The 22,156-nt window shown below is 45.0% G+C and overlaps 1 protein-coding gene across 1 annotated transcript in view; it reads left to right on the forward strand.

The window, feature by feature from the left end:
* Positions 1-22,156, forward strand: part of LOC144762435 (dynein axonemal heavy chain 5-like) — a 1,437,549-nt gene that overhangs the window by 787,491 nt on the left and 627,902 nt on the right. The window contains exons 56-58 of the mRNA XM_078647616.1: positions 2,605-2,861; positions 4,958-5,044; positions 18,680-18,787. Of these exons, the coding sequence (XP_078503742.1) occupies positions 2,605-2,861; positions 4,958-5,044; positions 18,680-18,787 (452 nt within the window). The remainder of the gene's footprint in view (positions 1-2,604; positions 2,862-4,957; positions 5,045-18,679; positions 18,788-22,156) is intronic.

Below are 22,156 nucleotides of genomic sequence, written 5' to 3' on the forward strand. Positions count from 1 at the left end.
CTCATCATGTTTGTTTGAACATCTATCAGCTATCAATGAGGTGTAAGCACACCATTTCACCTATATTCCGTGATCGAATCCCTTACATCTTAAGTCTTTGAAACAGTGGGGTATATTTACAAGTCCCTAACATCAACGGAGCGTCACTTTTTCGATGTGTACAAGGTGGCATTAAGCCACTTAATGTGGCTTAACGCCACCTTGTAATATACCCCTTACCGCAGCAATCCGCTGTGGCAAAAGAGCGGGCAATGGGTGTTGCTGTGGGCGTTCCACCGCAACACCCATTGCTTTTTGACGCTGCCCCATATTTACTAGGATGGGGCAGCACTAAAAACTAAGACCAGGTAAAACCTGCTCTTAGGGTGGCGATACAGGGAGAATTTATTATTTTCTCCTCGTATTTTGCACTTTCTATTTGTGCTGCATTTTCCAGCACACATAGAAAGGGAAATTTGCCTTTAAAGATTGTTTATGTGCAGGAAGGTGTCCTTTCCTGCACATAAACAATTGCACCTGCAGTGCAGGCCCCCTTGCAGCATGGCGAAAGGGTCCCTGCGCAGGTGCTGGGCAGCTTTTTTCGCGCTAGGGGAAATGCAGGGGTGCGTCCTTTTTTGTAAATACCGCGCATCACTGCATTTTTAAAAATGTCGGAGCTCAGCGTTACTAATTTTAGAGTTAAACCACGCTCCCACAATTTATTGTAACTATCTCCCATTGTCTCAAGCACTAATAGTAAAACGCTTTCATACTTACAAAGCTGGTTACATTTTTTGCCAGCAAGCCATACGCACTGCCCCCAATTCAGCTTGATTTTTGTTACAATATAATTTCTTAAGAAATATTAATTTTACTCTTTTCTTTTGAATGTGAACATCAAATGCCACGTAACAGTAACTGTACCGTGCTTTTGGTGGTGTAATGTAACAAATATAAAAAAATCACCAAAATCAATTGTCATAAATATTGAGTTTCTTTAACAAACTGATGGTTAAAAATGCACGTGCACATAAACCAGTCTTATGCTGGCTCACATTTGTTTGAAAGAGGAAGGCTACATGTTGTCATATTCTAAAAAAAGGTACTGCCATTCGGGTCTGGCGTCCACTGGGAGCCTTTTGGCTTTGCAGTGGCTGTTTTTGTTTTGTCATGGTTATTGTAAAACGTTATTGTTGGGAGATCTGCTGGGCTCTCTCTAATATGTAAACACATTTTACATAAAGCAAAATAAAATAATTTGTTTAAAAAAACACACATAGTTATAATAGTACATGGCATGGAAGAAAAATATTTTATGTGTGAAAGAGCTGTATGATCTCACTCACTCAATGAAGTTGGCCAGTAGCTTAAGTGAACGAAAGAAATATGTTAATGACACAACAATATATCAATGGACAAAGAGGGTGGTTATCTAGAGGAATGCACAAAGTGTGGCTGTCACCCAACCCAGAAGTGTATTGGAGGTAGGCTGCAGGCTCACAGAGCAAAGTTAAGAGCAGAGAAATGTCCACTTTCTAAAAGTGGTATTTCTAAAATGGTAATGTCAAATCCAACTTTAGCACTAAAGATGATTTATCACTTGCATTCCAAAGATATGAAACATGATGTAGCTACTCCTTTCTGATCAGGAATTGCAACTTAAAAGTATTTTAAGGAATCCCCAATGCTAGCCTTTGAGAGGAGCAGGGCTAACAGCAGTGAAAACCAATTTAGCTGTTTGTCACTGCCAGGACATGTAACATTTAAAAGTACATATCCTGCCTTTTAGTCACATAGCACCCAGCGCTTAGGGTCACTTAGGGCCTACCTTAGGGGTGACCTATGTATAATAAAAGGGGAGTTTAAAGCTTGGCAAGTGGTTTTGAATGCCAAATCGAGGTGGCAATAAACTGCACACGCAGGCCCTGCAATGGCAGGGTTAAGACAGGTTTGAAATGCTACTTGTGTGTGTGGCACAACCAGTGCTGATGCCCACTAGTAGTATTTAGATTACAGGCCCTGGGTATATTGTATTTGTATACTACTTTACAAGGGACTTACAGGTGAACTAAATATGCCAATCAGGTGTACACTAATATTACCATGTTTAGGGGAGATGCTCATGCACTTTAGCACAGGTCAGCAATGGTAAAGTGTTCAGAGTCCTAAGGCCAACAAAAAGACACAGCAAAAAGTGGAGGGAAGCAGGCACAAAGTTGGGGGAAGACCTCCCTGAGAATAACAGGTCTAACATAGTATGTCACGTTTTGACATGTTGGAAATGTTTGACTAATCACGCCTCCACATAGATCATTCTTTGACTGGATGACCAAACTCCTCAGCCATGTTTCAGAAGCTATACTAGTTCTGTTTTGACTTGACAAGAAATTGAGTGGATTTGTATACAAAATCTTACCAAATATGTAAATGCTATTCCCTTCACCCAGTGTTCTTTCTGTGGCTATTGCTAAGGGACAATTTAATCTGTATGTTTGTATTTCCAAGGACACAGGTCAGACTTATTCCAGAAATTGCCAATATCCTAATTGTATTATAATTCGTTTATTTATGCTTTAGGTTGGTCAGTCTGATGTTTTATCTGCTTCTCTTTTCTTGCATCCATAGGAATCATTGTGGCTGGTCCACCGGGGTCTGGGAAGAGCACCTGCATCTCCGCCCTGATACAGGCCCTAAATCTGCTCTCCACCTCCCAACAGCAGTCTGCACCAGGAATGCAGGACCCAGAGAAAGCTACTGCTCATAAACTCGTGAAAATCAACCCGCTGAGTGTGGACAATTTTAGCCTTATGTTTGGGTACCAGACGTCTTCACACGCCTGGCTGGATGGAGTTGTCACCTACATCTGGAGGCGGGCACTCCGGGTACAGTGATAAGTATTATGGATTTGCTTAGGTGTGAACCTCTGTGCATATTAATCTCTCATGGAAACCTTTTATTGATTTTTTTCAATGCCATGAAAATGTCAGATGTACTAGAACTCATATAGACTATAATCATATTGCTGTAACTGCTGAACTACCTTTTCTCAGACTAGGAAGAGACAAAGAGGAATACAATCTAAAGTTGTCTGTCTCTGCAAAGCTGAGTGGCATGACCTTACCATCTGATCATTGTATCTTGCCATTTGGCCAATAAATAGTAGACTGCACACAAAGGAGACTGCAGGCAGGAACCAGTGCCGGACTGAGAATGCAAACCAGCCCTGGCAATTAAGTCCGACCGGACCGGTGGGGATTCAAGGGGGTTAGCTGGTGGGAAACACTGCTACTGCTTTTGTTGCTGGTGGCTGATATTGCTGTGCTGCTGCAAAATCGACCCAGTAACATAAACGGCCTGCACCGGTACAAAACTGGCACCCACCCTTCTGGCCCACCGGGAAAATGCCTGGTACCCGCTCTGGCCAGTCCTGCCCTGGAGGAAGGTGGTCTCCGTATGGAGCTGTAGCGTGGAACCACTGCTGAAGCGAGTTGATCTCTCTGGCTCTCATGCTGTTTTCTTCGTCATTTTCTTGTTATTATAACTGAAGGCATCTGTTGTAACTCCTTCTTTCCCTTCCCCTGCCCAACTCCTAACATAGATTGATCATTTGATATGCTTACTACTCCTCCCTCAAGCGAAGCACTTGTTTTCTGCAGTTGCAGTTGGATTATGACACGCAGGCCAACCCAAGGGATGAGACCCTGCTCTGTCACTGCTGTATGGGTAAACTAACTCCCTTAACTAGTCTGAGCATGATTTCGACTGAGGAGAGCAATGCAGTGGGACAGCTAATACAAAGGATTTAAGATGCACATCAGACACAGACATAAACAGGCTTTAGTTGGCTTCCATTGTTCTGGATGAGCAGTGGTCACTCACTTGTTACTATAGAGAGCAATGACTGCTCTCAGCAATAACACATACACCAAGGAAGCTGCAGTGCGGCTGGTGATTCCTGCATTCTCCCAGAGACTTGCAGCTGGTTTGAAAGTAACTCTGCACTGTATTCAATGTGAAGATACCTTGGACCTGCAGTTGGTAATAGTAAGCAAAGTGCACAACTGTTAGGAGTAATAATATACACTGTTTTCTCGCTATGGCTGTCCAGACCAGATTTGACTCATAACAATAAATCTGTACAATTATTCTAGTGAGGACAGCTACACAATAACAGTCCCACTCCTGCAGACACATTATTTAGTTACTTGATTAAGCTAGTGTTTGCTTCTCACGAGGAGCTAAAGAGATAAATCATACTGATGATGTGGACAAAATGGCAGCCTTGACTCCAATCCCCAGGCAGGGAGCAATATGCCTTTTCAGGAAACTACTCAGGAAGTGCCACCAACAAGTACGTGTGGAGGATAGAAGCCTTCTTGCTTGGACTGCTTCAGTCCTAACCCGATTCACAGGCATCACTCTTGGTCAGCCCCTGCAGACTCAAGTCCATAGGCTTTAAGGACCTCCAGATCTTGCACAGCAGCACTGTAACAACATCTCATAGCTGCTGTTGCCCAGTACTGGCCGAAGCAGATCCCACTTTTCTGTGAAGGCTGTAAATAAAGAATTTTGATTACTCATACAACTACTAGTCCAACTGATATTTGTATACAGAAGTGCCATCAGGAATCATAGTCTAAGACTTAAACATGATTGAGGTTCTGAGTGTTCCCATTCAGAGAGGATCAGGCCTAACAGTTCGAGCAGTACTGTCTGTTTTTGAGAGGGGCCAAGACAGATTTGCCTATGGTTGTCCCCTCTTTTTAATGGTACAGAGGAGCTAAAATCATAGGAATGGAATATGCACAGAGCAGCTACTGTTAGCTCAGAAAGCATCAAGACTTTCTGTCGATCACTTTGAGAGTGCACTGCAGTTTTTGATAGCTGTCTGGATCACAGGATGTATAGGTGAGCTGTTCTCATTTCACTGGTTCTAACAAAGTACTTATAAGTGACATTGTTTTTACTCATTTTTCAGAGCCATAGCAACACTTGGATTTGCTTTGATGGCCCTCTCAGTGCTTGCTGGGCTGATTCTTTTAACAGTGCTCTGGGACCAGAGAAGGTATGGTTTATGCACATATACTATTTTCTTAAAATGTTTTATTTATACTTATGTTATTTTGTGTTTACATAGGACTTTACCATGTGTTGCATTTTTGTAGAGTGGTTCACATAATGTTAAGAATACCTATGCTATTCATTATTTATATAGAAAACGTATTTTTTCTGTGCTTCATTTCCTCATTTGCATTTAACTCACATTCAAAGACCCTTAGCCAGTGCTTAATTTGTACTGGTGTTTGCAGTGTTTGGCGCCAGCACTTAATTCTCAACACTGGCACCTACTTAAGACTGTCCACCACATGGTGGCGCTGTTTGTCTATTTTTGAGGAGAGCATACTCTACATTTAAAAAACATATTGACACCAGTTCATCAAGGCCATTCTTACAGCATTAGAAGGCATGTAATTGTCTTCATCATCACATTTGTAGGAGTCTAACTATTAGTGGTTGCACTGTTACTAGCATTTGGCTGCACTAGCAAGGGCAGCGGCGTGCAAGCTGCAGTGGTCTAGTTAGAAATGGTTTGGGCCCTGGCACTTATTTTTTCAAAAATTAGGCACAGCCCTTAGCACTGTGTGATAACTGTAGATTGGGGAAATAATATGACACCACCATGCCAGTGGAGAGCAACATAAGTTCCACATTGATCATGAACCTGACTGGTTTCTGAGACATAGGTTCTTCCAGTTGTAATGCTGTTTGTCATCTTCATAGAATCAGGGATGTCTAACGTTGATCCAGGTGGGCCAGATCCATGTCAGGCATATTAGATTAACACTTCTGATAGATTTACAATGGTTTGAGGTCCCATTATGAGTAATATGGAATTCCAGGAAGAAATTCTCGGCAACCGGAATAGTTACTGATGCCAAATGGTATGTCCTCATGAAATTCCCGAAATCACGAGTCAATCTTCATAGAAAGCAGAATAACTGTGTAGACCTGGCTCCGCATAGGATTCCCTGTTCCATGGGGATTAACGTTCACATTAGCCACCTGGTGCAGGTGGTAAATATGAGCTTGAGGTCTAGTGTGAGGTGTAATGGGAGGGGGTTGGCAAGGATGGTTGAGGAAAGTCGAGACAGTCACCTGGCAGAGAGGATCATTACATGCTACCTCCACGTAATTGCTAATGGTTGGGAAGGGCTGCAAAACAGGTCAGGCTGCAACACAGCACTTTCCCCACAGCGATTATTACTGGCTGGTATGTCTGGGCAGTAAACTGGGTTTGAAGTTCCTGCATCTGGGTACAGGAACACTGGCCCACTTGTGATCAGGTGATGTGGAATATCATGCGGGAATTCCATCGGCCCGACTCGTAATCATGCCCTAACGGGTCCATATTGACATACCTGAAAATTTACATGGATCCAGCATTCCTAGACATGCATTGGACACTGCTAGTCTAAATTAGTGAGTATGTTATCGAAATCTGAGAGAGTCGGACATCAGACAAATTTACCAATGATTTGTTTGAACAGTCCAAAGATCTCCATTGTGCTTAATAGGCCAACAAGTTGGAAAAAAGTTAGTTTGTAATATTAAACAAGCATTGCCAAAGCCAGCTAGTCAGGGGACGTATTACAGAGAGTGCCCCAGGGGCGCAACGGCCATTTGTGTCTGCTTTGCGTGCCCCTGGGGCACTTTGGTATTACAGAAGGGGCCTCAGATGCTTGTGCCACCCATTCTGTAATCCCAATAGCACTGGCACACATAAAGTGCTCGTGCTATCTGCAGGGGGCGTTCCCGCATTTGCATGGGGGTTGTGTCCCATGCCAATAAGGGAATCCCTTTTCCACTGCGCCCGTGCCATATTCCGGGAGCAGAGGTAAAGAAGTTGTCAGGGGTGCACTGACAGCCCTCCGGAGTGGGTAAAAGGGGACCTATGGACCCCCAGACATCCCCTTGCAGGCAGGTGCAGTCACTGACTGCACCCGCCTGCAAGGGGATCTCTAATTCCCTTTGAAAGTGCAGGCGACTACTTTCTGCACAGTCAAAACACGGAGCTGCTTCAAAGCAAGTGCACCGTTTTTCACAGGTATGACTGCCCCTAGGGAAGGGCAAGCTCGCAGCTGCCCTGGGAGCAGAGCATTCAATTTAATAGGGCGCACGTTCCTTGTTTTAAGGAGCGTCGGGCGCAAACAGGGAAAACGTGCCCTTTACATAATAGAGCCCCTAGTGTTGATTGCAGACCAATGCTTGTTTTCTTTTGAATGTTTTTTTTAAACTTTATTACAAAAACCACTAAGAATGGCTATCTGTGTGTGCACTGACATGCACACAGGTAGCCATTATGAAATGGGGTTTGTAATTAAAGATAAGTAACTGCCTACATGTTTGCATGCATGGGTCACCATGTTAAATGTTTACAAGCATGCTCTATGCATGCGTGGTGGCAGCTATCTTTGAACAATTGCAAAGTCCATTTAGAGATGGGGGCAGTTTGCAGTACCTGAAGGATGCTGCTTGCGACAAGCAGTAATGAGGCCTTGGAAGCAGTGTCTGAGGAGCTGCCGGAGCACACACATAATATATATATTTTTTTTAAAACAGGAGACATTGCCATACAAGTCTGTGTAGTTACTACTGTATGATGTAAAGAAGGTTTGCTCGGCTCAGACTATCACTACATGAGAGTTCTGTACCAGGCGTTGAAGGTTGTGACAGTTGGTTGAGAGGCGTCGTCTGAGCTCTGCCTGAGTTGGTTCAGCGGCATTAAATAAACCTTGTTGTGAAGCTTACCCGGCTTTTGCGTCCATTTTACGACAAACTCCCTGGCACTCAGAGTATAATTTGAGCTGGTGGGGGACCTGCTCTGATTTTTCCTCATCAGACATTTCCTGAGAGTAAGAGAGGGAGAGCGACACAAACCGGAAAGGAGGAAGAGAAAGATCAAAAAAGGTCACCAAGGGAGAAAGCAGGAACCTGCAATAGTGAGTTAAGGGGGCAGGGAGTGAGCGGCAGTGGATTAAAAAGGCCTGAGGTGGATTTATATCTGTGCAGCATTGGTATTTGCAGCCCTAATATGTAATATGGTGGCCGGACGAGCTGGGTGAATTGCCCACACCTAGCAATCTAGTGAAAAACCTAGGAGTCTGGCTAGATAAAAACTTATCCTTCGACCACCAGACCAAACAAGTGGCAGGCACTTGTTTTGGTACACTGCGGGTCCTCAGGAAAACACTGGACCTCATGCCTATGCCGGTACGCCAGACCCTAGTCCATGCCCTGATAACATCCAGGCTGGACTATGGAAATGTACTATATTGATCCTACAACTGCCCAGAAGGGCATCATCACAAAAAGCTCTGAGGACCCTTCATTGGCTCCCTATTAGGGAATGGGTGACGTTTAAGGCCCTCTGTATAGGACATCTTATCCTCCATGGGAGAGGCCCTATGTACCTGCATAACTATCTTAAGCGGTACGAGCCCACCCTCCAGTTAAGATCCTGTGGCACGGGGCAGGTGCAGGGCCCGAAGGTGAAAAGAGCCAGAATTGGTGGAAAATCTTTTAGAGCCATGACTGCTAGGTTATGGAACAAGCTGCCAGAAAGGCTGCGCTTGGAAACCTCGGAGCTTACATTCCGTAGAGAGCTTAAAACAGTCCTGTTCCCCAAACCTCAGTGCGCGAAGTAGGATTCCCTTCACATTCAGACCGAGATGCTAATGAAAGCAACTGCAGAACCAGCGCGGGGACACACCTGCTGGTGTAACCAAGCGCTCTATAAAATATATATAATAATAATAATAATAATAGCGTCGGCTGGGCTTCTGAGCGGCGCTTTCTGCATTGGTACTCATGTTTTTTTCTAACAAAGTAAGCACTGCTGGTATTGAAGGGAAATAATTTCTGTAGGTGTGCTTGTGCTAGGGCTGAATGCTGTCACCCACAGAGAAGGGGACCAGTGATGGATGTATGATATTACAACAGAAACTATTACAACACATACCTATACAACGCGGTTTTTAAAATGCAACTTCCATTACAAAGCACGCCATTACAATGCAAGCCATTACAACGCATGTTCCATTACCACGACAATTACTATTCTAACACCACTGGGTGTTTACCTCAGGGAAAGTGCTGGGCAGTGAGGGATATGCGCTGTAATGGCATGCGTTGTAATGGAACTTGCATTGTATTGACTGCGTTGTAAAGGCATTGCGTTGTAATGGATGTTTCCCCCAGTGACAACTGGACTGACAAATTGGCCCATGAAGTATACTGTGGTGGGTGAAGAATAATGTGACTAACACCACAAGAGACCAATAGATGAAGTGAAGTGAGTGATAGCCACTGTATGTAACCATATACAACATGTATATTTTAACTAAAATTAAAAAGTGAAGGCTAACGCTAATGACAGGCCTACAGAGAAATCAACGACTTCTTCATCAGTTGTACCAGATGCCCAACATTTTCCTACATCCCCCAAGAATTGGTGAAAGTGTGAGTAACATGTCATGCTAAATTGGTAAATTACTAACGGAGCAATTAGCTATCTTTAGCAAGCATCACTAACAAATACGTTTGCTCACTGTCTGCTTTAATTTGCATCGTTCATCATAAAAATAAGGGTGACATTTTTGTTTTCTATTATTTTATTATGATTCAAATCATCAAAGTGAACAGTCTACATGACAACACTGAGTCATTTTCAAACCATCCCCTGGCAGTGACACCACAAAAAAATTACTTCCAGTAACGGAGTCACCACAAGTGTTTAACAAGGCTAAAGCGAGCTAGCAGGGTCCATGTCCCACAAACATAGTACACTATATTTTCCGTATGCAACTCTTTGAACCTACCCATATCTTTTGCTCAACTTGGATGCTCTTATATTTCTGAGTTCTGCAACTGTCAAGTTTCCCCTCTATACTTAAAATCAAAGGCTTGCACAATGCTTTATCTACCACCCCTGTTGTTTGCAACATTTCCAACCAGGCTCTATCCCATTGACAGCCTTCCTTTCTGAATATGACCTTTCACAGGCTATACAATAGGGTCCGTGATCATAATTGTTGCTTACTACTTGCTGTGTAACTTGGTATTCATTTCTGGCATCTGTTGTGAAGTTATTCACAGAAATCTAGAAAGAACCAGCTCTTTGTAAAAAAAAAAAAAAGAATATTCAACCAGCATGAGTTATTCAGTTTTTGTAAGCACAAACAAATGTAAACAAGAGCCTCTCTTCCTGAGAAGAACAAACCTTCTGTATTCATATGTCATAGTATGTACAACAATATTTAACCATAGTGCAGATGGCACATTGCTCAAATTGAGCGTGTATATTAAAAATCAACATAAAATAGACCAACACAGCCAATCAATCATTCGGTACTTGTGGAGCGTGCTTATCAAATGTGAGGGTATCCAGGCACTGGGATGCTATTCTAGTCAAAGAGCCAGGTCTTGAATTGTTTCCTGAAGTCTGTCGGTGAGGGAGATGTTCAGAGATTGTGTGTGGGAGGGCATTCCATGACTTGGCAACGAGGTTGGAGAAGGAGCGTCCTCCGCTGTGGCTAAGGCGGATGCTCGGAATCTGTGCCAGAGTGAAGAAGGTGGAGCGAAAGCTTCTTGATGGTTGGCGGAAGTTCAGATGGTGGTTCATGTGTGCTGGTCCTTGTTCGTGGAGGGCTTCATAGGCATGTGTCAGTAGTTTAAACTGGCATCTTTTCTGGATGGGGAGCCAGTGAAGGTTTCTCAGATGCTGTGTAATGTGGGTCCTTTTGAGCAGGTTGAGGATCAGTCTGACTGCTGAGTTCTTTATCGTCTGGAGCCTTCTCATGAGTTCGCTGGTGGTCCCTGCATGCAGTGCGTTGCTGTAGTTCAGACAGCTGGTGATTAGGGCTTGCATGACTGTTTTCCTGGTGCTTGTGGGGAGCCATTTGAAGATTCTTCAGAGCTTGTGGAGAGTGTGGAAGCAGGCCATGGAGACAGTGTTGTTCTTTCGTTTCATGGTGATTTTGCTATCCAAGATGATGCCAATGTGTCAAGCAAGGTTTTTAGGTGTAGCAGAAGGTCCGAGTTCCGTGGTCCACCAGGTGTCGTTCCGGAAGAAGGTATGGTTGCCAAAGATCAGCACTTCGGTCTTGTCCATGTTAAGCTTCAGGCAGTTGTCTTTCATTCAGGCTGCGATGTCCTTCATTCAGTTGTGGAAGTTGGTCTTCATTGTGTAGTGGTCTGCTGAGAACGGGGGAGGAGCTGGTAGTCGTCAGCATAGAACATGATGTTGATGTCATGGGTTCTGACGATGTCGGCTAGTTGTGTCATGTAGATGATGAAGATGGTTGCGATGTGAAGGGGGAGACAGATTCCTTGTATTGGGCCGTGAGGAATGATGCCATCTATTTGAGTGTGTCTTCTTTGATTCCGATCTGGTGCAGCCTCTCGATGAGTGTGTGTTGGGAGAAGGTGTTGAAGGCTGCAGAGAGATCGAGAATGATCAGGGTGGCTGATTTCCTCTGTCGAGTAGGGTGCAGATGTCATCTGTTGCGGCAATCAGGCCGATCTTGGTGCATTGATTGGCACTGAAGCTAGGTTAGGAGGGGGCCTAGAAGGTGGTTTCTCTCCAGGAGTTCTGTGAGCTGAAGGTTTATGGCCTCTTCCAGGAGTTTGATAAGAAACAGGAGCAGCAAGAAGGGACGGTAGGTTGCTGGGGTCTGTGGCAGGTTTCTTGAGGAGTGGTCTGACCTCAGCGTGTTTCCAAGCATTGGGAAAGATGGCTATGGTAATGGATGTGTTGTGGATGGTGGTGAGGTGGTGGCTGATCTTGTCACTTCTGAGATTGAAGAGACAGTGGGGGCATGGGTCAGTGGGTGCTCCTGAGTGGATGGGGTTCATTAAGGCTGTGTTGTCCGTCATGTTGAACTGTTCCCATGTGATGAGTTGGTGGTGAGTGTCGTTTCCGTAGGATTGGTGAGTCTGAGGAGGTCGGTGGGTTGGGGGTTGAAGCTCCTGTAGATGGTAGATTTCTTGTGGAAGTGATTTACTAGAGTGCTGCAGAGTTCCTGTGAGGGTGGGATTGAGTTTTCGGTAGCTGCTGGGCAGGAGAACTCTCTGACAATTGTGAAGAGATCTGTAGTGTGGTTGGCTTTAGCCTCTATGCAGCATGCAAGGGCCCCCTTTTCACATCTTTGAGTTGATCGCGCTAATTGTTGAGGGCTGACTTGAAGGAGGCTCAGTCTGTGTAGTCTCTGATATTGCGCAATCTTCTTGCTAGTTGTTTGCAACTGCGTTTCATTGCGCTGAGTTCCGGAGTGTACCATCAAGCTTTTTTGTTCGATCTGTGGGCTTTGTCTGGTTTGATGGGGGTGACTAGGTCAGCGGCGTTAGTGATACAGATGTTGAAGTTTTTGACTGTCCGTTTCAGGTTTGTTGTGGCGTAGAACTGGACGTTGTTGAGGGTGTCCTTCCACTGGTCCTGCGTCACTTTGTTCTACCTGCAGGAGGAGGTGCTAAGAGGGTTGGTGGTAGTGTGAGGTGGTTATGCAATGGTGAAGTGGATGATGGAGTGATTGGTCCAGGTGAATTCCGTGGTATGGTTGTATTTATGTGAGTCCAACTCTGTGTGTGGTGTCTGTGACTAGCTGGGTGAGGTCGATGTTGTACATTTGTTCCAGGAGTTCGGCAGAGTTCGTGTCTTTGGGGTCATCCAAGTGGAAGCTGAGATCTACGAGGAATATCTAGGACTCGGATTCGATGATGAGTGGTGCGATGAAGTCTGTGATGGCGTCACAGAGGCTGGTTTGTATTCCAGGATGTCTGTAGGCGAGGATGCCTTTGATGGTTGTTTTGTCATTGGTGTGGAGGTGGAAATTCAGGTGTTCCATGACTTGCGTGGTTTTGTCTACTGTAGTGATGCAGCGGATAGATTCCTTGTATATGATGGGGATGCCACCTCTGTGTTTGTTGGTATGGTCCTGGTGTTTCATCTTGTAGCCATTGGACGTCGCAGTGGCGATGTCAGGAGCTGACGCCGGAGTGAGCCATGTCTCTGTGATGAAGGTCACATCAGGGTGTCCCAGACTTTGATGGCATGTTTGCAGAGTGATCTGGCGTTGATTAGGAGGCATGGGAGTGTTTCCAGAGTGGTGTTGACTTGCGGGGTGGGAGTGGTGCAGGTTTCACAGAGGGCGTGTTGTCCTAGTTTTCAGGTGAATTGGCATTGGTGGCAGGTGAACGGTTCTGCTGTGGAGCAAAGATCTGTGGTGGATTACCTGTGAATGTCCGCAGCGCCAGGGTCCCTGGCACAGGGCACCGTTCAGGTGCGGGCAGGCGCAGACGGGCGTGCCTTTGACGTGCCTTTCGTGTGCCGGCGGAGCAGACGCGTTGCGACCTCCATTAAGTAGGTTCTGGGAGGGGCAATGCGGTGGGAAAAAGGGAGAATGGTTGGAAAATGGCATGGGAACAGAAAACGGTGAGTAGCACTGATCCTGGAGCATAGGGCACAAGAACCTCGGGGGCTGAGCCTAGGGCATAGGAAGCAAAAAGGGCTGACATGGCAGGCTGGCAAGGCTTACTAAGAGACATGAGCAGCCTGGAATCAGTGAGCGGAAGGAGTCGACTGGAAGCAAAGGGGATACAGTGTTTACAATGCGCTTATTACATTACTGTGCCTTTACCACATATTTGTTACCACACAAGTTTTTACCACATATAGGCCTTTGCCACCCATGCCTTTACAACGCATTTAAGGTAAGTCTCCGCCAAAAGATAAAAATTTTATATATACATACATATATATATTTAAACTTACCTTACTAATGTTTGCCTTGGGTAGACTAATACTATGTGGTACTAGAATGAGGTACTAGGATGAGAAGTAAAAGCATATCTGTGCAAAAACAAATCAGGCTAAACAATATGAAGTTTTTACCTGCGTTGTTCTGGTGAGGACCTGGTTCTTCCAAGGTTATTAAGGCATGGAATGGAGGATCCTTTAATCATTTTCAGGTCTCCACTTAGAGCAATCAAATTACACCCTAAGGTGTGCTATCGACGTTTCAACTCAATGTCTCAATCAATGGGTCTTATCTGAACATTTTCAATCTGTCTATCAACATTTATTAATAGACTACTGTAGGAAAGTGCCCCTTTTTGCATGGTTACCCCCTACTTTTTGCCCGGCGCATGATGCACTTTGACTTGGTGTGCCCTGGGACCCTGCCAATCAGGTTCCCAGGGCCTATGTTCTTTCCCAAAGCTGTACTTTTGTACCCACAATTGGCACATCTCTGGCCACAGGTAAGCCCCTTGTAAAAGGTACCATGGGTACCAAGGGCACTGTGACTAGGGAAGGCCTCTAAGGGCTGCAGTACCTTTTGTGCCAACCTTAGGGGCCTTGTACATTAACACCCACACACTGCCATTGCAGGCTGCATGTTTTGGTGCAGCAAAAAGTAAAGAGTAAACATGGCACAGATCCCTGTGTGCCATGTCTGTAACAACTGCCTGTGGCCCAGGTAAGCCACCCCTCTAACAGCGTGCAGTTGACCACAGGTGAGGGTACAGTTGCATGAGCATTGCCCCCCTACAGCGTCTAAGTCTATTCTTAAACATTGTAAGTGCAGAAAAGCTATAAAGAGTATATGGTCTGGGAGTTGGTCATTACGAGCTCCACAGCTCCATAATGGCTTTACTGAATGAACCCTGGGAAGTTCTGGTTGCAAACTTCTCAGCACATTAAACCCACACTGATGCCAGTGTGGAATTTAATGTAAAATGCACACCAAGGGAATCTTAGAGTTGCCCCCTGAAAGACAACCAGCACTGGTGTGGTTCCTGAATAGCTGCCCGCCATCTGCCACTACCAGACAGATTTCTGGACCCTGGGTAGAGATCCTCCGCTCTCTGGGTCCAGAAACAAAGCCTATCCTGGGTAGAGGTGTCATTCCTCCTCCTCCAGAATGGGCTGGGTCCATGAAAGGGGAAGCTTCAAAGACCTGTCACCTTTGTAAACTTTCCCTGCCCGCTGCTGCCCTTAGCAACTGGCTCCCATTGGTTCTGACCCCTACTTTGGGCGGGAGAATCAGCAGGAAAACTAAATTCGGAGGCGAGGTGTCCCCACCTTTCCCAACCCCACCCTCAGATTCAGGCAGCTACTTGATCTTGTACCACTCTGGACCCGACACCTACGGCCCAAGTTGGAGTGGCCCACCACCCAGAGGAGGTCTCCTCAGCAATTATGACCTGGAGTATGGTGATCCTCGACCTCCCTCAAGCTCCAAGATGACACCTGCAGCCTGAACCTGAAGGGTTCCACCGACCGCGACCGGAGCTGGTAAGAAGACCCGATGCCCCATGGCCTTGGGTGGCCTAACTGATGGTGTCCAGGCATCCCTCAAGAACCCAACTTACCTCTCCAACCAGTGGTCACTTTCAGTAAGCCTCCATGATTGAGCCTGCAGCATCTTTTCCGACCCGGAGATCGTCATTGAAATCTACAGGGTCTCTGACGCCTCATTGGCACTCTGCACCTGGCCACCCCTGTCTCCTGCAGTGCTGATCCTAACTCCAGGAGCTTTGCTCCCACAGCTAAGCAGTCCCTGACTGAATCCCCCCTTAGCCCCATTGGCTAACATAGCGTCCCTGCACTCTGCACCCGGCCACCCTAGTGCTGCTGGTGGTGCAAATTGAGTGGCCATCTGGACCTGGGGAACCTTGGTCTTAACCCTCAAAACTCCTATTCCTAAGTCATTTACTTACCTGTGAACTAATAACACGGGTTTCCCCATAGGAACCAATGTTACGAGTTTTGTCCCTAAAAAAATGTTATGTTGACCTACTGTGTTTGTATGTAAACAAAGTAACTTTGTCTTAACTTTAGAATTCTTGTACATACCTGAAGTAACAACATCCAGTGTGTGATATTTTGGCATATCGCTTCAAGTCCTGAAGGTAACTGAAAAGTAATCCAAGTGGAATCAAAAGTAATCTGACAATATTTTAAACAATTTTTAAAGTAATACAAACCTGTAAATGATTCCAATACAATCCACAATTGCATTTCTGTATACAGTTTTGCATTTGAAATTGTTTTTACTTACCTGTGCTAAGTCCTGCTCGGCTCTACAAAATAAAATCTTAGTATATCTATTTTATGCTTACATAAATGGTCTGGATTCAGTCTCTGAGTATGTGCAATCAACCTTGAGTGAGTGAATACAATAAATGCTTACTAAAAAGAGAGCATGCACCTAATTTAGTCACTGCTATACATTTGGGGACTCCCTGGACTCTGTGCACACTATACATTACTTTGTTTTAGTATATACTGGCCCAGCTTTCTACAACAACCTGGCAGAAAACTTCAGGGGCCGATGCAAAATGTGCATCTATCTCACATGTTATCAGCAGCAGCTTATAAGCACACTGGATACAATGTAATCTTGAGACGAATGTGTCTCTCTTAGCAGAACTCTACACATCATCTTTTTTCACCTAATAGATACAATATATCCAGTCTAACGTCTTTGATAACAAGTTGTCTAAAGTTCTGTAAATATATTGTGCCTCACAGTCACATCCAAAAGTCCAAGCCGCCGAGCACAGAATAAGTTACTAGAATGAACCATTGGATCTACATAAGTTTTGTTCTTCTAAAGAAGAGAGGCTCTTCTGAATATTTGTTTGTGCTGATACATAATGAGTAATACATGCCGGTTGGATATATTTACAAAGAACCTGTTCTAATCAGTCCCTTAGGACCATTGTATCATGTTTAGATACTTACTCTGGTCCCACTTGGTCATAAGCTTTAGTTCTTTTATCACTCAGAATCTAGGCCTCTGTAGTCCATGAAGAGCAGTGTGGGACCAAGCGACAACAGGCTGCATGCTCAAGCACACATGGTGGACATGTAGCTCTCAGACTTCATTCAGGTTCTTTCCTTGTCCTGGGGGCTCTCAGGAAAGCTGATGAAGCTGTAGCCTAGTTCAAGGCTCTCCATCACCAGCCCCCTATGTCTCCAAGAGTGACTTGTACATAGAAACCTTCTCACTGGGCAGACTAAAGACTCACTCCTTCATCCACCCCACCAATCACACCTCACACCATGCACATTGATAATCAGACACTGAGGCAGCCTGTCAGGCCTAATTCCTGTTGCGTGGTGACTCTATCTGTTATCCCAGACCCTTCCAGCCAGTGTGTAACAGTGCCACCTAACAGCCAATGAGACCATGCCCTCAGGGCTCACTGTGACCTGTTTTCAGTATACACGCAGGCATTCATTTTATAAAGAGTGATTCTCACATTTTAAACAGGGCATCCACGACAAAGTTGTAGTTATTTTCTTGTCAGCAAAGTAATTTCTGTTTAGGCATGAAAGAAAATATCACAAACCCTTGTTTTGCACGTACAATGGATCTTGACAGAGTCAGAATTGGTATGCATTCCTGCAGACGAATATGATGTACACTTACAGATGACAAGGTCAAAAAGGTCAAACCAACTGAATTTTGAATAAATTGAGCAACCCTGTCTACTGTCTACATTGAAATCACTCAAGAAATTGCTCTTTTCGCACAGGATTTTGTGATAAATAAGACTACCACCTTGCCATTACTAAAATATGTTACATTTCACGTAAACAACCTTACTGTTCCATCCTCAGTTCCCTCTGAACATTCCACATACTTTCCACATTTAGAAACCCAGTGACTTATGGTAGTGAGAGGCTTGTTAAGAGCATAGACAGCAATAAAAGTAATGATAGAAGTTAGAAAGATGTTTCATGAAAAGAACTACATTTTAGAAAAATAAATGAGTATGCCAAAAATTGCATACTTTTTAATCTTATTGAAGAGAACTAAAAATGCCTTTAAAAAGTCAATATGGCTTCCCTCAGGGGGCGCACTGACAGTGCGTCATCTTTTAGTGGTGCACTTTCAGTGCACCTCCTATGGCCATGTTTGCCTCTGCACCCATGTCAGTAATACAGCGTGGCGCACAGACAAAGTGAATGCATCATTTCCATGGGGCCACCCCCCCAATGCAAATGAGGGAACGCCCTCTCTCAGTAGCACTGGCACTACATGTGCGCCAGCGCTATCGTATTACAGAAGGGGCCGCACCAGCATCTGCGTCCCCTTCTGTAATACCAAAGTACCCCAGGGGCATGCAAAGTGGGCACAAATGCCCATTGCGCCACCGGAACACCTTCTGTAATACAGCCCGTGGTCGCCAAAGTAGCATGAGCCTACCAATGGTGTTTATCCTGTTTAAATATCAGAAGGAGTGATTATGAAGTTATATGTTCAAATAGCCCAGAACAAATTGGTTGCCCATAAATAAGTTCTGTATTACTATGCAAAGTTTTTGCGGTGATGTCACATTTTGTGGGGTACTTGTAAAGTTCAAACCTGCCTACAAGGCAATGGAATGGAGCACATGGTGCCATGGCACACACTTCATTATTGTATAGCTGGTGTTTGGTGCTGGGTACTGAATGTGGAAAAGCTCCCATGGGCAAAGTTTTTCTTGCAGAGGTAGGTCTTCTAGAAATGGAAACGTGAAGGTGACAGCCTGACGTTCAAGCGAGTCTGATCTTTGTCGGGATGGGGTTCCAGATGTTCATCAGCAGTGCATGCCAACAACCAAACTGTCTTTCCTTTCCTTGGTTCCTCAGGTGCTACAGCTCAGTAATGGAGACAATCTGGAGTTTGCAGAAAGCATGAAGCTTCTTTTTGAAACCACAGAACTACACCTGGCCTCTCCTGCTACAGTTACCAAAGCTGTAAGTATACGACCAGTGAAGGACATATTTTGGATCCGCCTTAAAAATAAAAATTATAGCACCGCAAAAAAAAAGCATACAAACAGACCCGTGGTGAGAAGAACTGATTAGATTCAAGTTCATAGAAGCACTGTTTTTAGGCACAATTATTTGTTCATGTCCCTGCAAATTCACTTGGTAAAAGCCCTTGACCAAGAACAAAACAATGGGTATAGGTCTACTCTATATAGTGAAAGTCAAAGATATTTCAATGTAAGTACAGGTGGGGCAGGATGTATTTGACATAAATACACAGATAATGTACCCATACAGAAGCAAGAACTTATCTCACCTCTTGATTATCGGGTCACGGCACAGGAAGACTGGGAGATCACCTATTCTTATTCTTACTAAACTCAAGGTGTCAGTGAGGATCGCCCCTAGATTCGGTAGGGTCTGCCATTTGAAGTCTTTCAAGTGCCATCATCTGCCCTACCCATGAATTGATATTACTGTTTTAGATAGTATTGATACATTCGGAAAAAACTTTTGCAAAGCACAAGCAGGATCTTTTTTTATTTACAAGTAATGTGAATAAAGGTGCGTGATGTGTTAGCTTGTCTAGACCGGTGTCTGCCGACTAACTAATATGGTGATGTCAGTGACGTAATATTGGATAACACGTATTTAATTATCATAGCGGAAAACATATTTACCCTTCATGTTCACAGCATCTGGACACACGGGCACATATTTACAAGGAAATGGCGGAGCTCGGAGCTGCGGCAAATTGTGCAGCGCTGTGCTCGACCATTTCTAAAATTCAGGAATGCACCATATTTACAACAATATGGCATGCCCCTGTGTTTTCCCTAGGGCTGGTGATAAAAATAGCTGCCTAGAGACAACACAGGGGAGTATATATGAGGGGGTTTACCCAAACATAGTCACTGGGACCTGGGTTCTGAAAGTACTAGGAGGAAGGGGTCCCAGTGTGAACAAAAAGTAATAAACACAAATCACAAACTAGAACTCGCAGGACACTTAATGTATCCACAATGTTTAATTCACAATGGGATAAAGTATATTCAATATACAAAACAATTTATCATGTAGTATAAGGAGGTTGCGCAGTGCCCAGGGGAAGGAGAGGGAAAGGAGGTGGTAATCAAGTGAGGATGTGGGGATGGAAGGAATTGGTGACAATAAAATCAGTCAATTGGCAACACTATATTGACGAATTGAATGCAACACAAAATGACCAAAGGTTCAGGCGTTGAAATCAAAAAGGCATACTCCACAAAGTACAATTAATGTTACAATGGTGGCGTGAAGTTGACACAAAGAAAGGTGGTTGTCGACGTTTCGACCCTCTTATATATGCAGGGATAAATTGTGCCCTTGCTGTGGGGTCTTCTTCAGGACCAGAAAGGATGGGGTAGGCAACCTAATAGAGATGTGTAAAAGGAAACTATATTATTCCAGGAGATATGAATCTTACCAAAGTAAAATCAGGGTAGGCACACAATGGACAATTGGAAAAACACCGTTATCAGCATATATTAATTACTGCACACGAGTAGACAGGTCTTGCCATGACAAAGCATAAATAGTATTGGCACACCTGTCCCCTTAAAGACTGTAACAATGAGTCAACTCCTAATGGCATACAGGAATTGTGGACCGGAGCGTTACGGTCAGATACCCAGCATGGGAAGGATAGAGGACATCTTCTAAACCAAGATTTGGGATAGTGAGTAAGTCAGGGGTACCTGTAGGTCAAGAATCACAGGATGATACGTGATGACATCACATGGAGTTCATATAGTTGGTACGTGTCTGCAAGGGAACACGCAACATTTAAAATGGAAACAATTTGCATAGTGAAATACAAAGGAATAAGCCGACATATGGTTAGACTAGCTTACCGACTGAATGGAAATGGTGGAGGAAGTACAGGTGTCGGTAAACCGATCGCACCTAAAAATAAACGGGCGAACTGATCACTTTAATATAAAGCACAAGCATTGGAAATGCAATAGGTCTCGGATTTATTTGAGTTAGAGCTAATGGCATTGTAAATGGCAATGTCTTTTAGCCATGTGTTATGGAGTGTATGCATGTGGTGTGTAGTTGAATTATGTGGGTTGGATTGTAGCAATGGTGGCATGCTGCGCTTTAGATTAATATGTTTAAAAGTAAAGTGTACCATACTGTGATTGCTACAATAGTTAATTGTGGATGCTTTAACAATTGATGTGTGCACTGATGGCTGGTGGTGTGTGTGTCTGTAGAAATTGTGCACTGATGGCTGGTGGTGTGTGTGCCTGGTGGAAGCGTGAACTGCCGGCTGGAGGTGTGTGTGCCTGGTGGAAGCGTGCACTGACGGCAGGTGGTGTGTGTGCCTGGTAAAAGCATGCACAGACGGCTTGTGGTGTGTGTGCCTGGTGAAAGTGTGCACTGACGGCTAGTGGTGTGTGTGCCTGGTGAAAGTGTGCACTGATGGCTGTTGGTGTGTGTGTGTTTGGTGAAAGCGTGCACTGACCTCTGGTGGTGTGCGCCTGGTGGAAGCCTGCACTGATGGCTGGTGGTGTTTGCGCCCGGTGAAAGCATGCACTGACGGCTGGTGGTGTTTGTGCCCGGTGAAAGCGTGCACTGACGGCTGGTTTTGTGTGTGTGTGTGGTGGTGAGTGTGTGGTGGTGAGAGTGTGGTGTGAGAGAGTGTGTGTGGTGGTGTGTGTGTGTGTGTGGTGGACTTAGATCAGGTTTTCGTACCCTGCACACTCACACACTGACCCTGCACACTCACACACTGCCCCTACACACTCACACACTGCTCACCCTACACACTCACACACTGCTCACCCTACACACTCACACACTGCTCACCCTGCACACTCACACCCTACACTCACACACTGTTCACCCTGCACACTCTCACTGTTCACCCCGCACACTCACACAATGTTCACCCTGCACACTCACACACTGCTCACCCTACACACATACACACTGCTCACCCTACACACTCTCACACTGCTCACCCTGCACTCTCACACTGCTCACCCTGCACATTCACACACTGCTCACCCTACACACTCACACACAGTTCACCCTGTACACTCCCACAATGTTCACCCTGCACACTCACACACTGCTCACCCTACACACTCACACAATGTTCACCCTGCACGCTCACACAATGTTCACCCTGCACGCTCACACAATGTTCACCCTGCACGCTCACACACTGTTAACCCTGCATGCTCACGCACTGCTCACCCTGCATGCTCACACACTGCTCACCCTGTACGCTCACACACTGCTCACCCTACACACTCACACACTGCTCACCCTACGTAATGCGAAAAGACCTAGCTCTGCCCTTTG

The sequence above is a fragment of the Lissotriton helveticus genome, chromosome 6 (genome assembly GCF_964261635.1).
Source record: "Lissotriton helveticus chromosome 6, aLisHel1.1, whole genome shotgun sequence".
In the NCBI taxonomy this organism is placed as follows: Eukaryota; Metazoa; Chordata; class Amphibia; order Caudata; family Salamandridae; genus Lissotriton; species Lissotriton helveticus.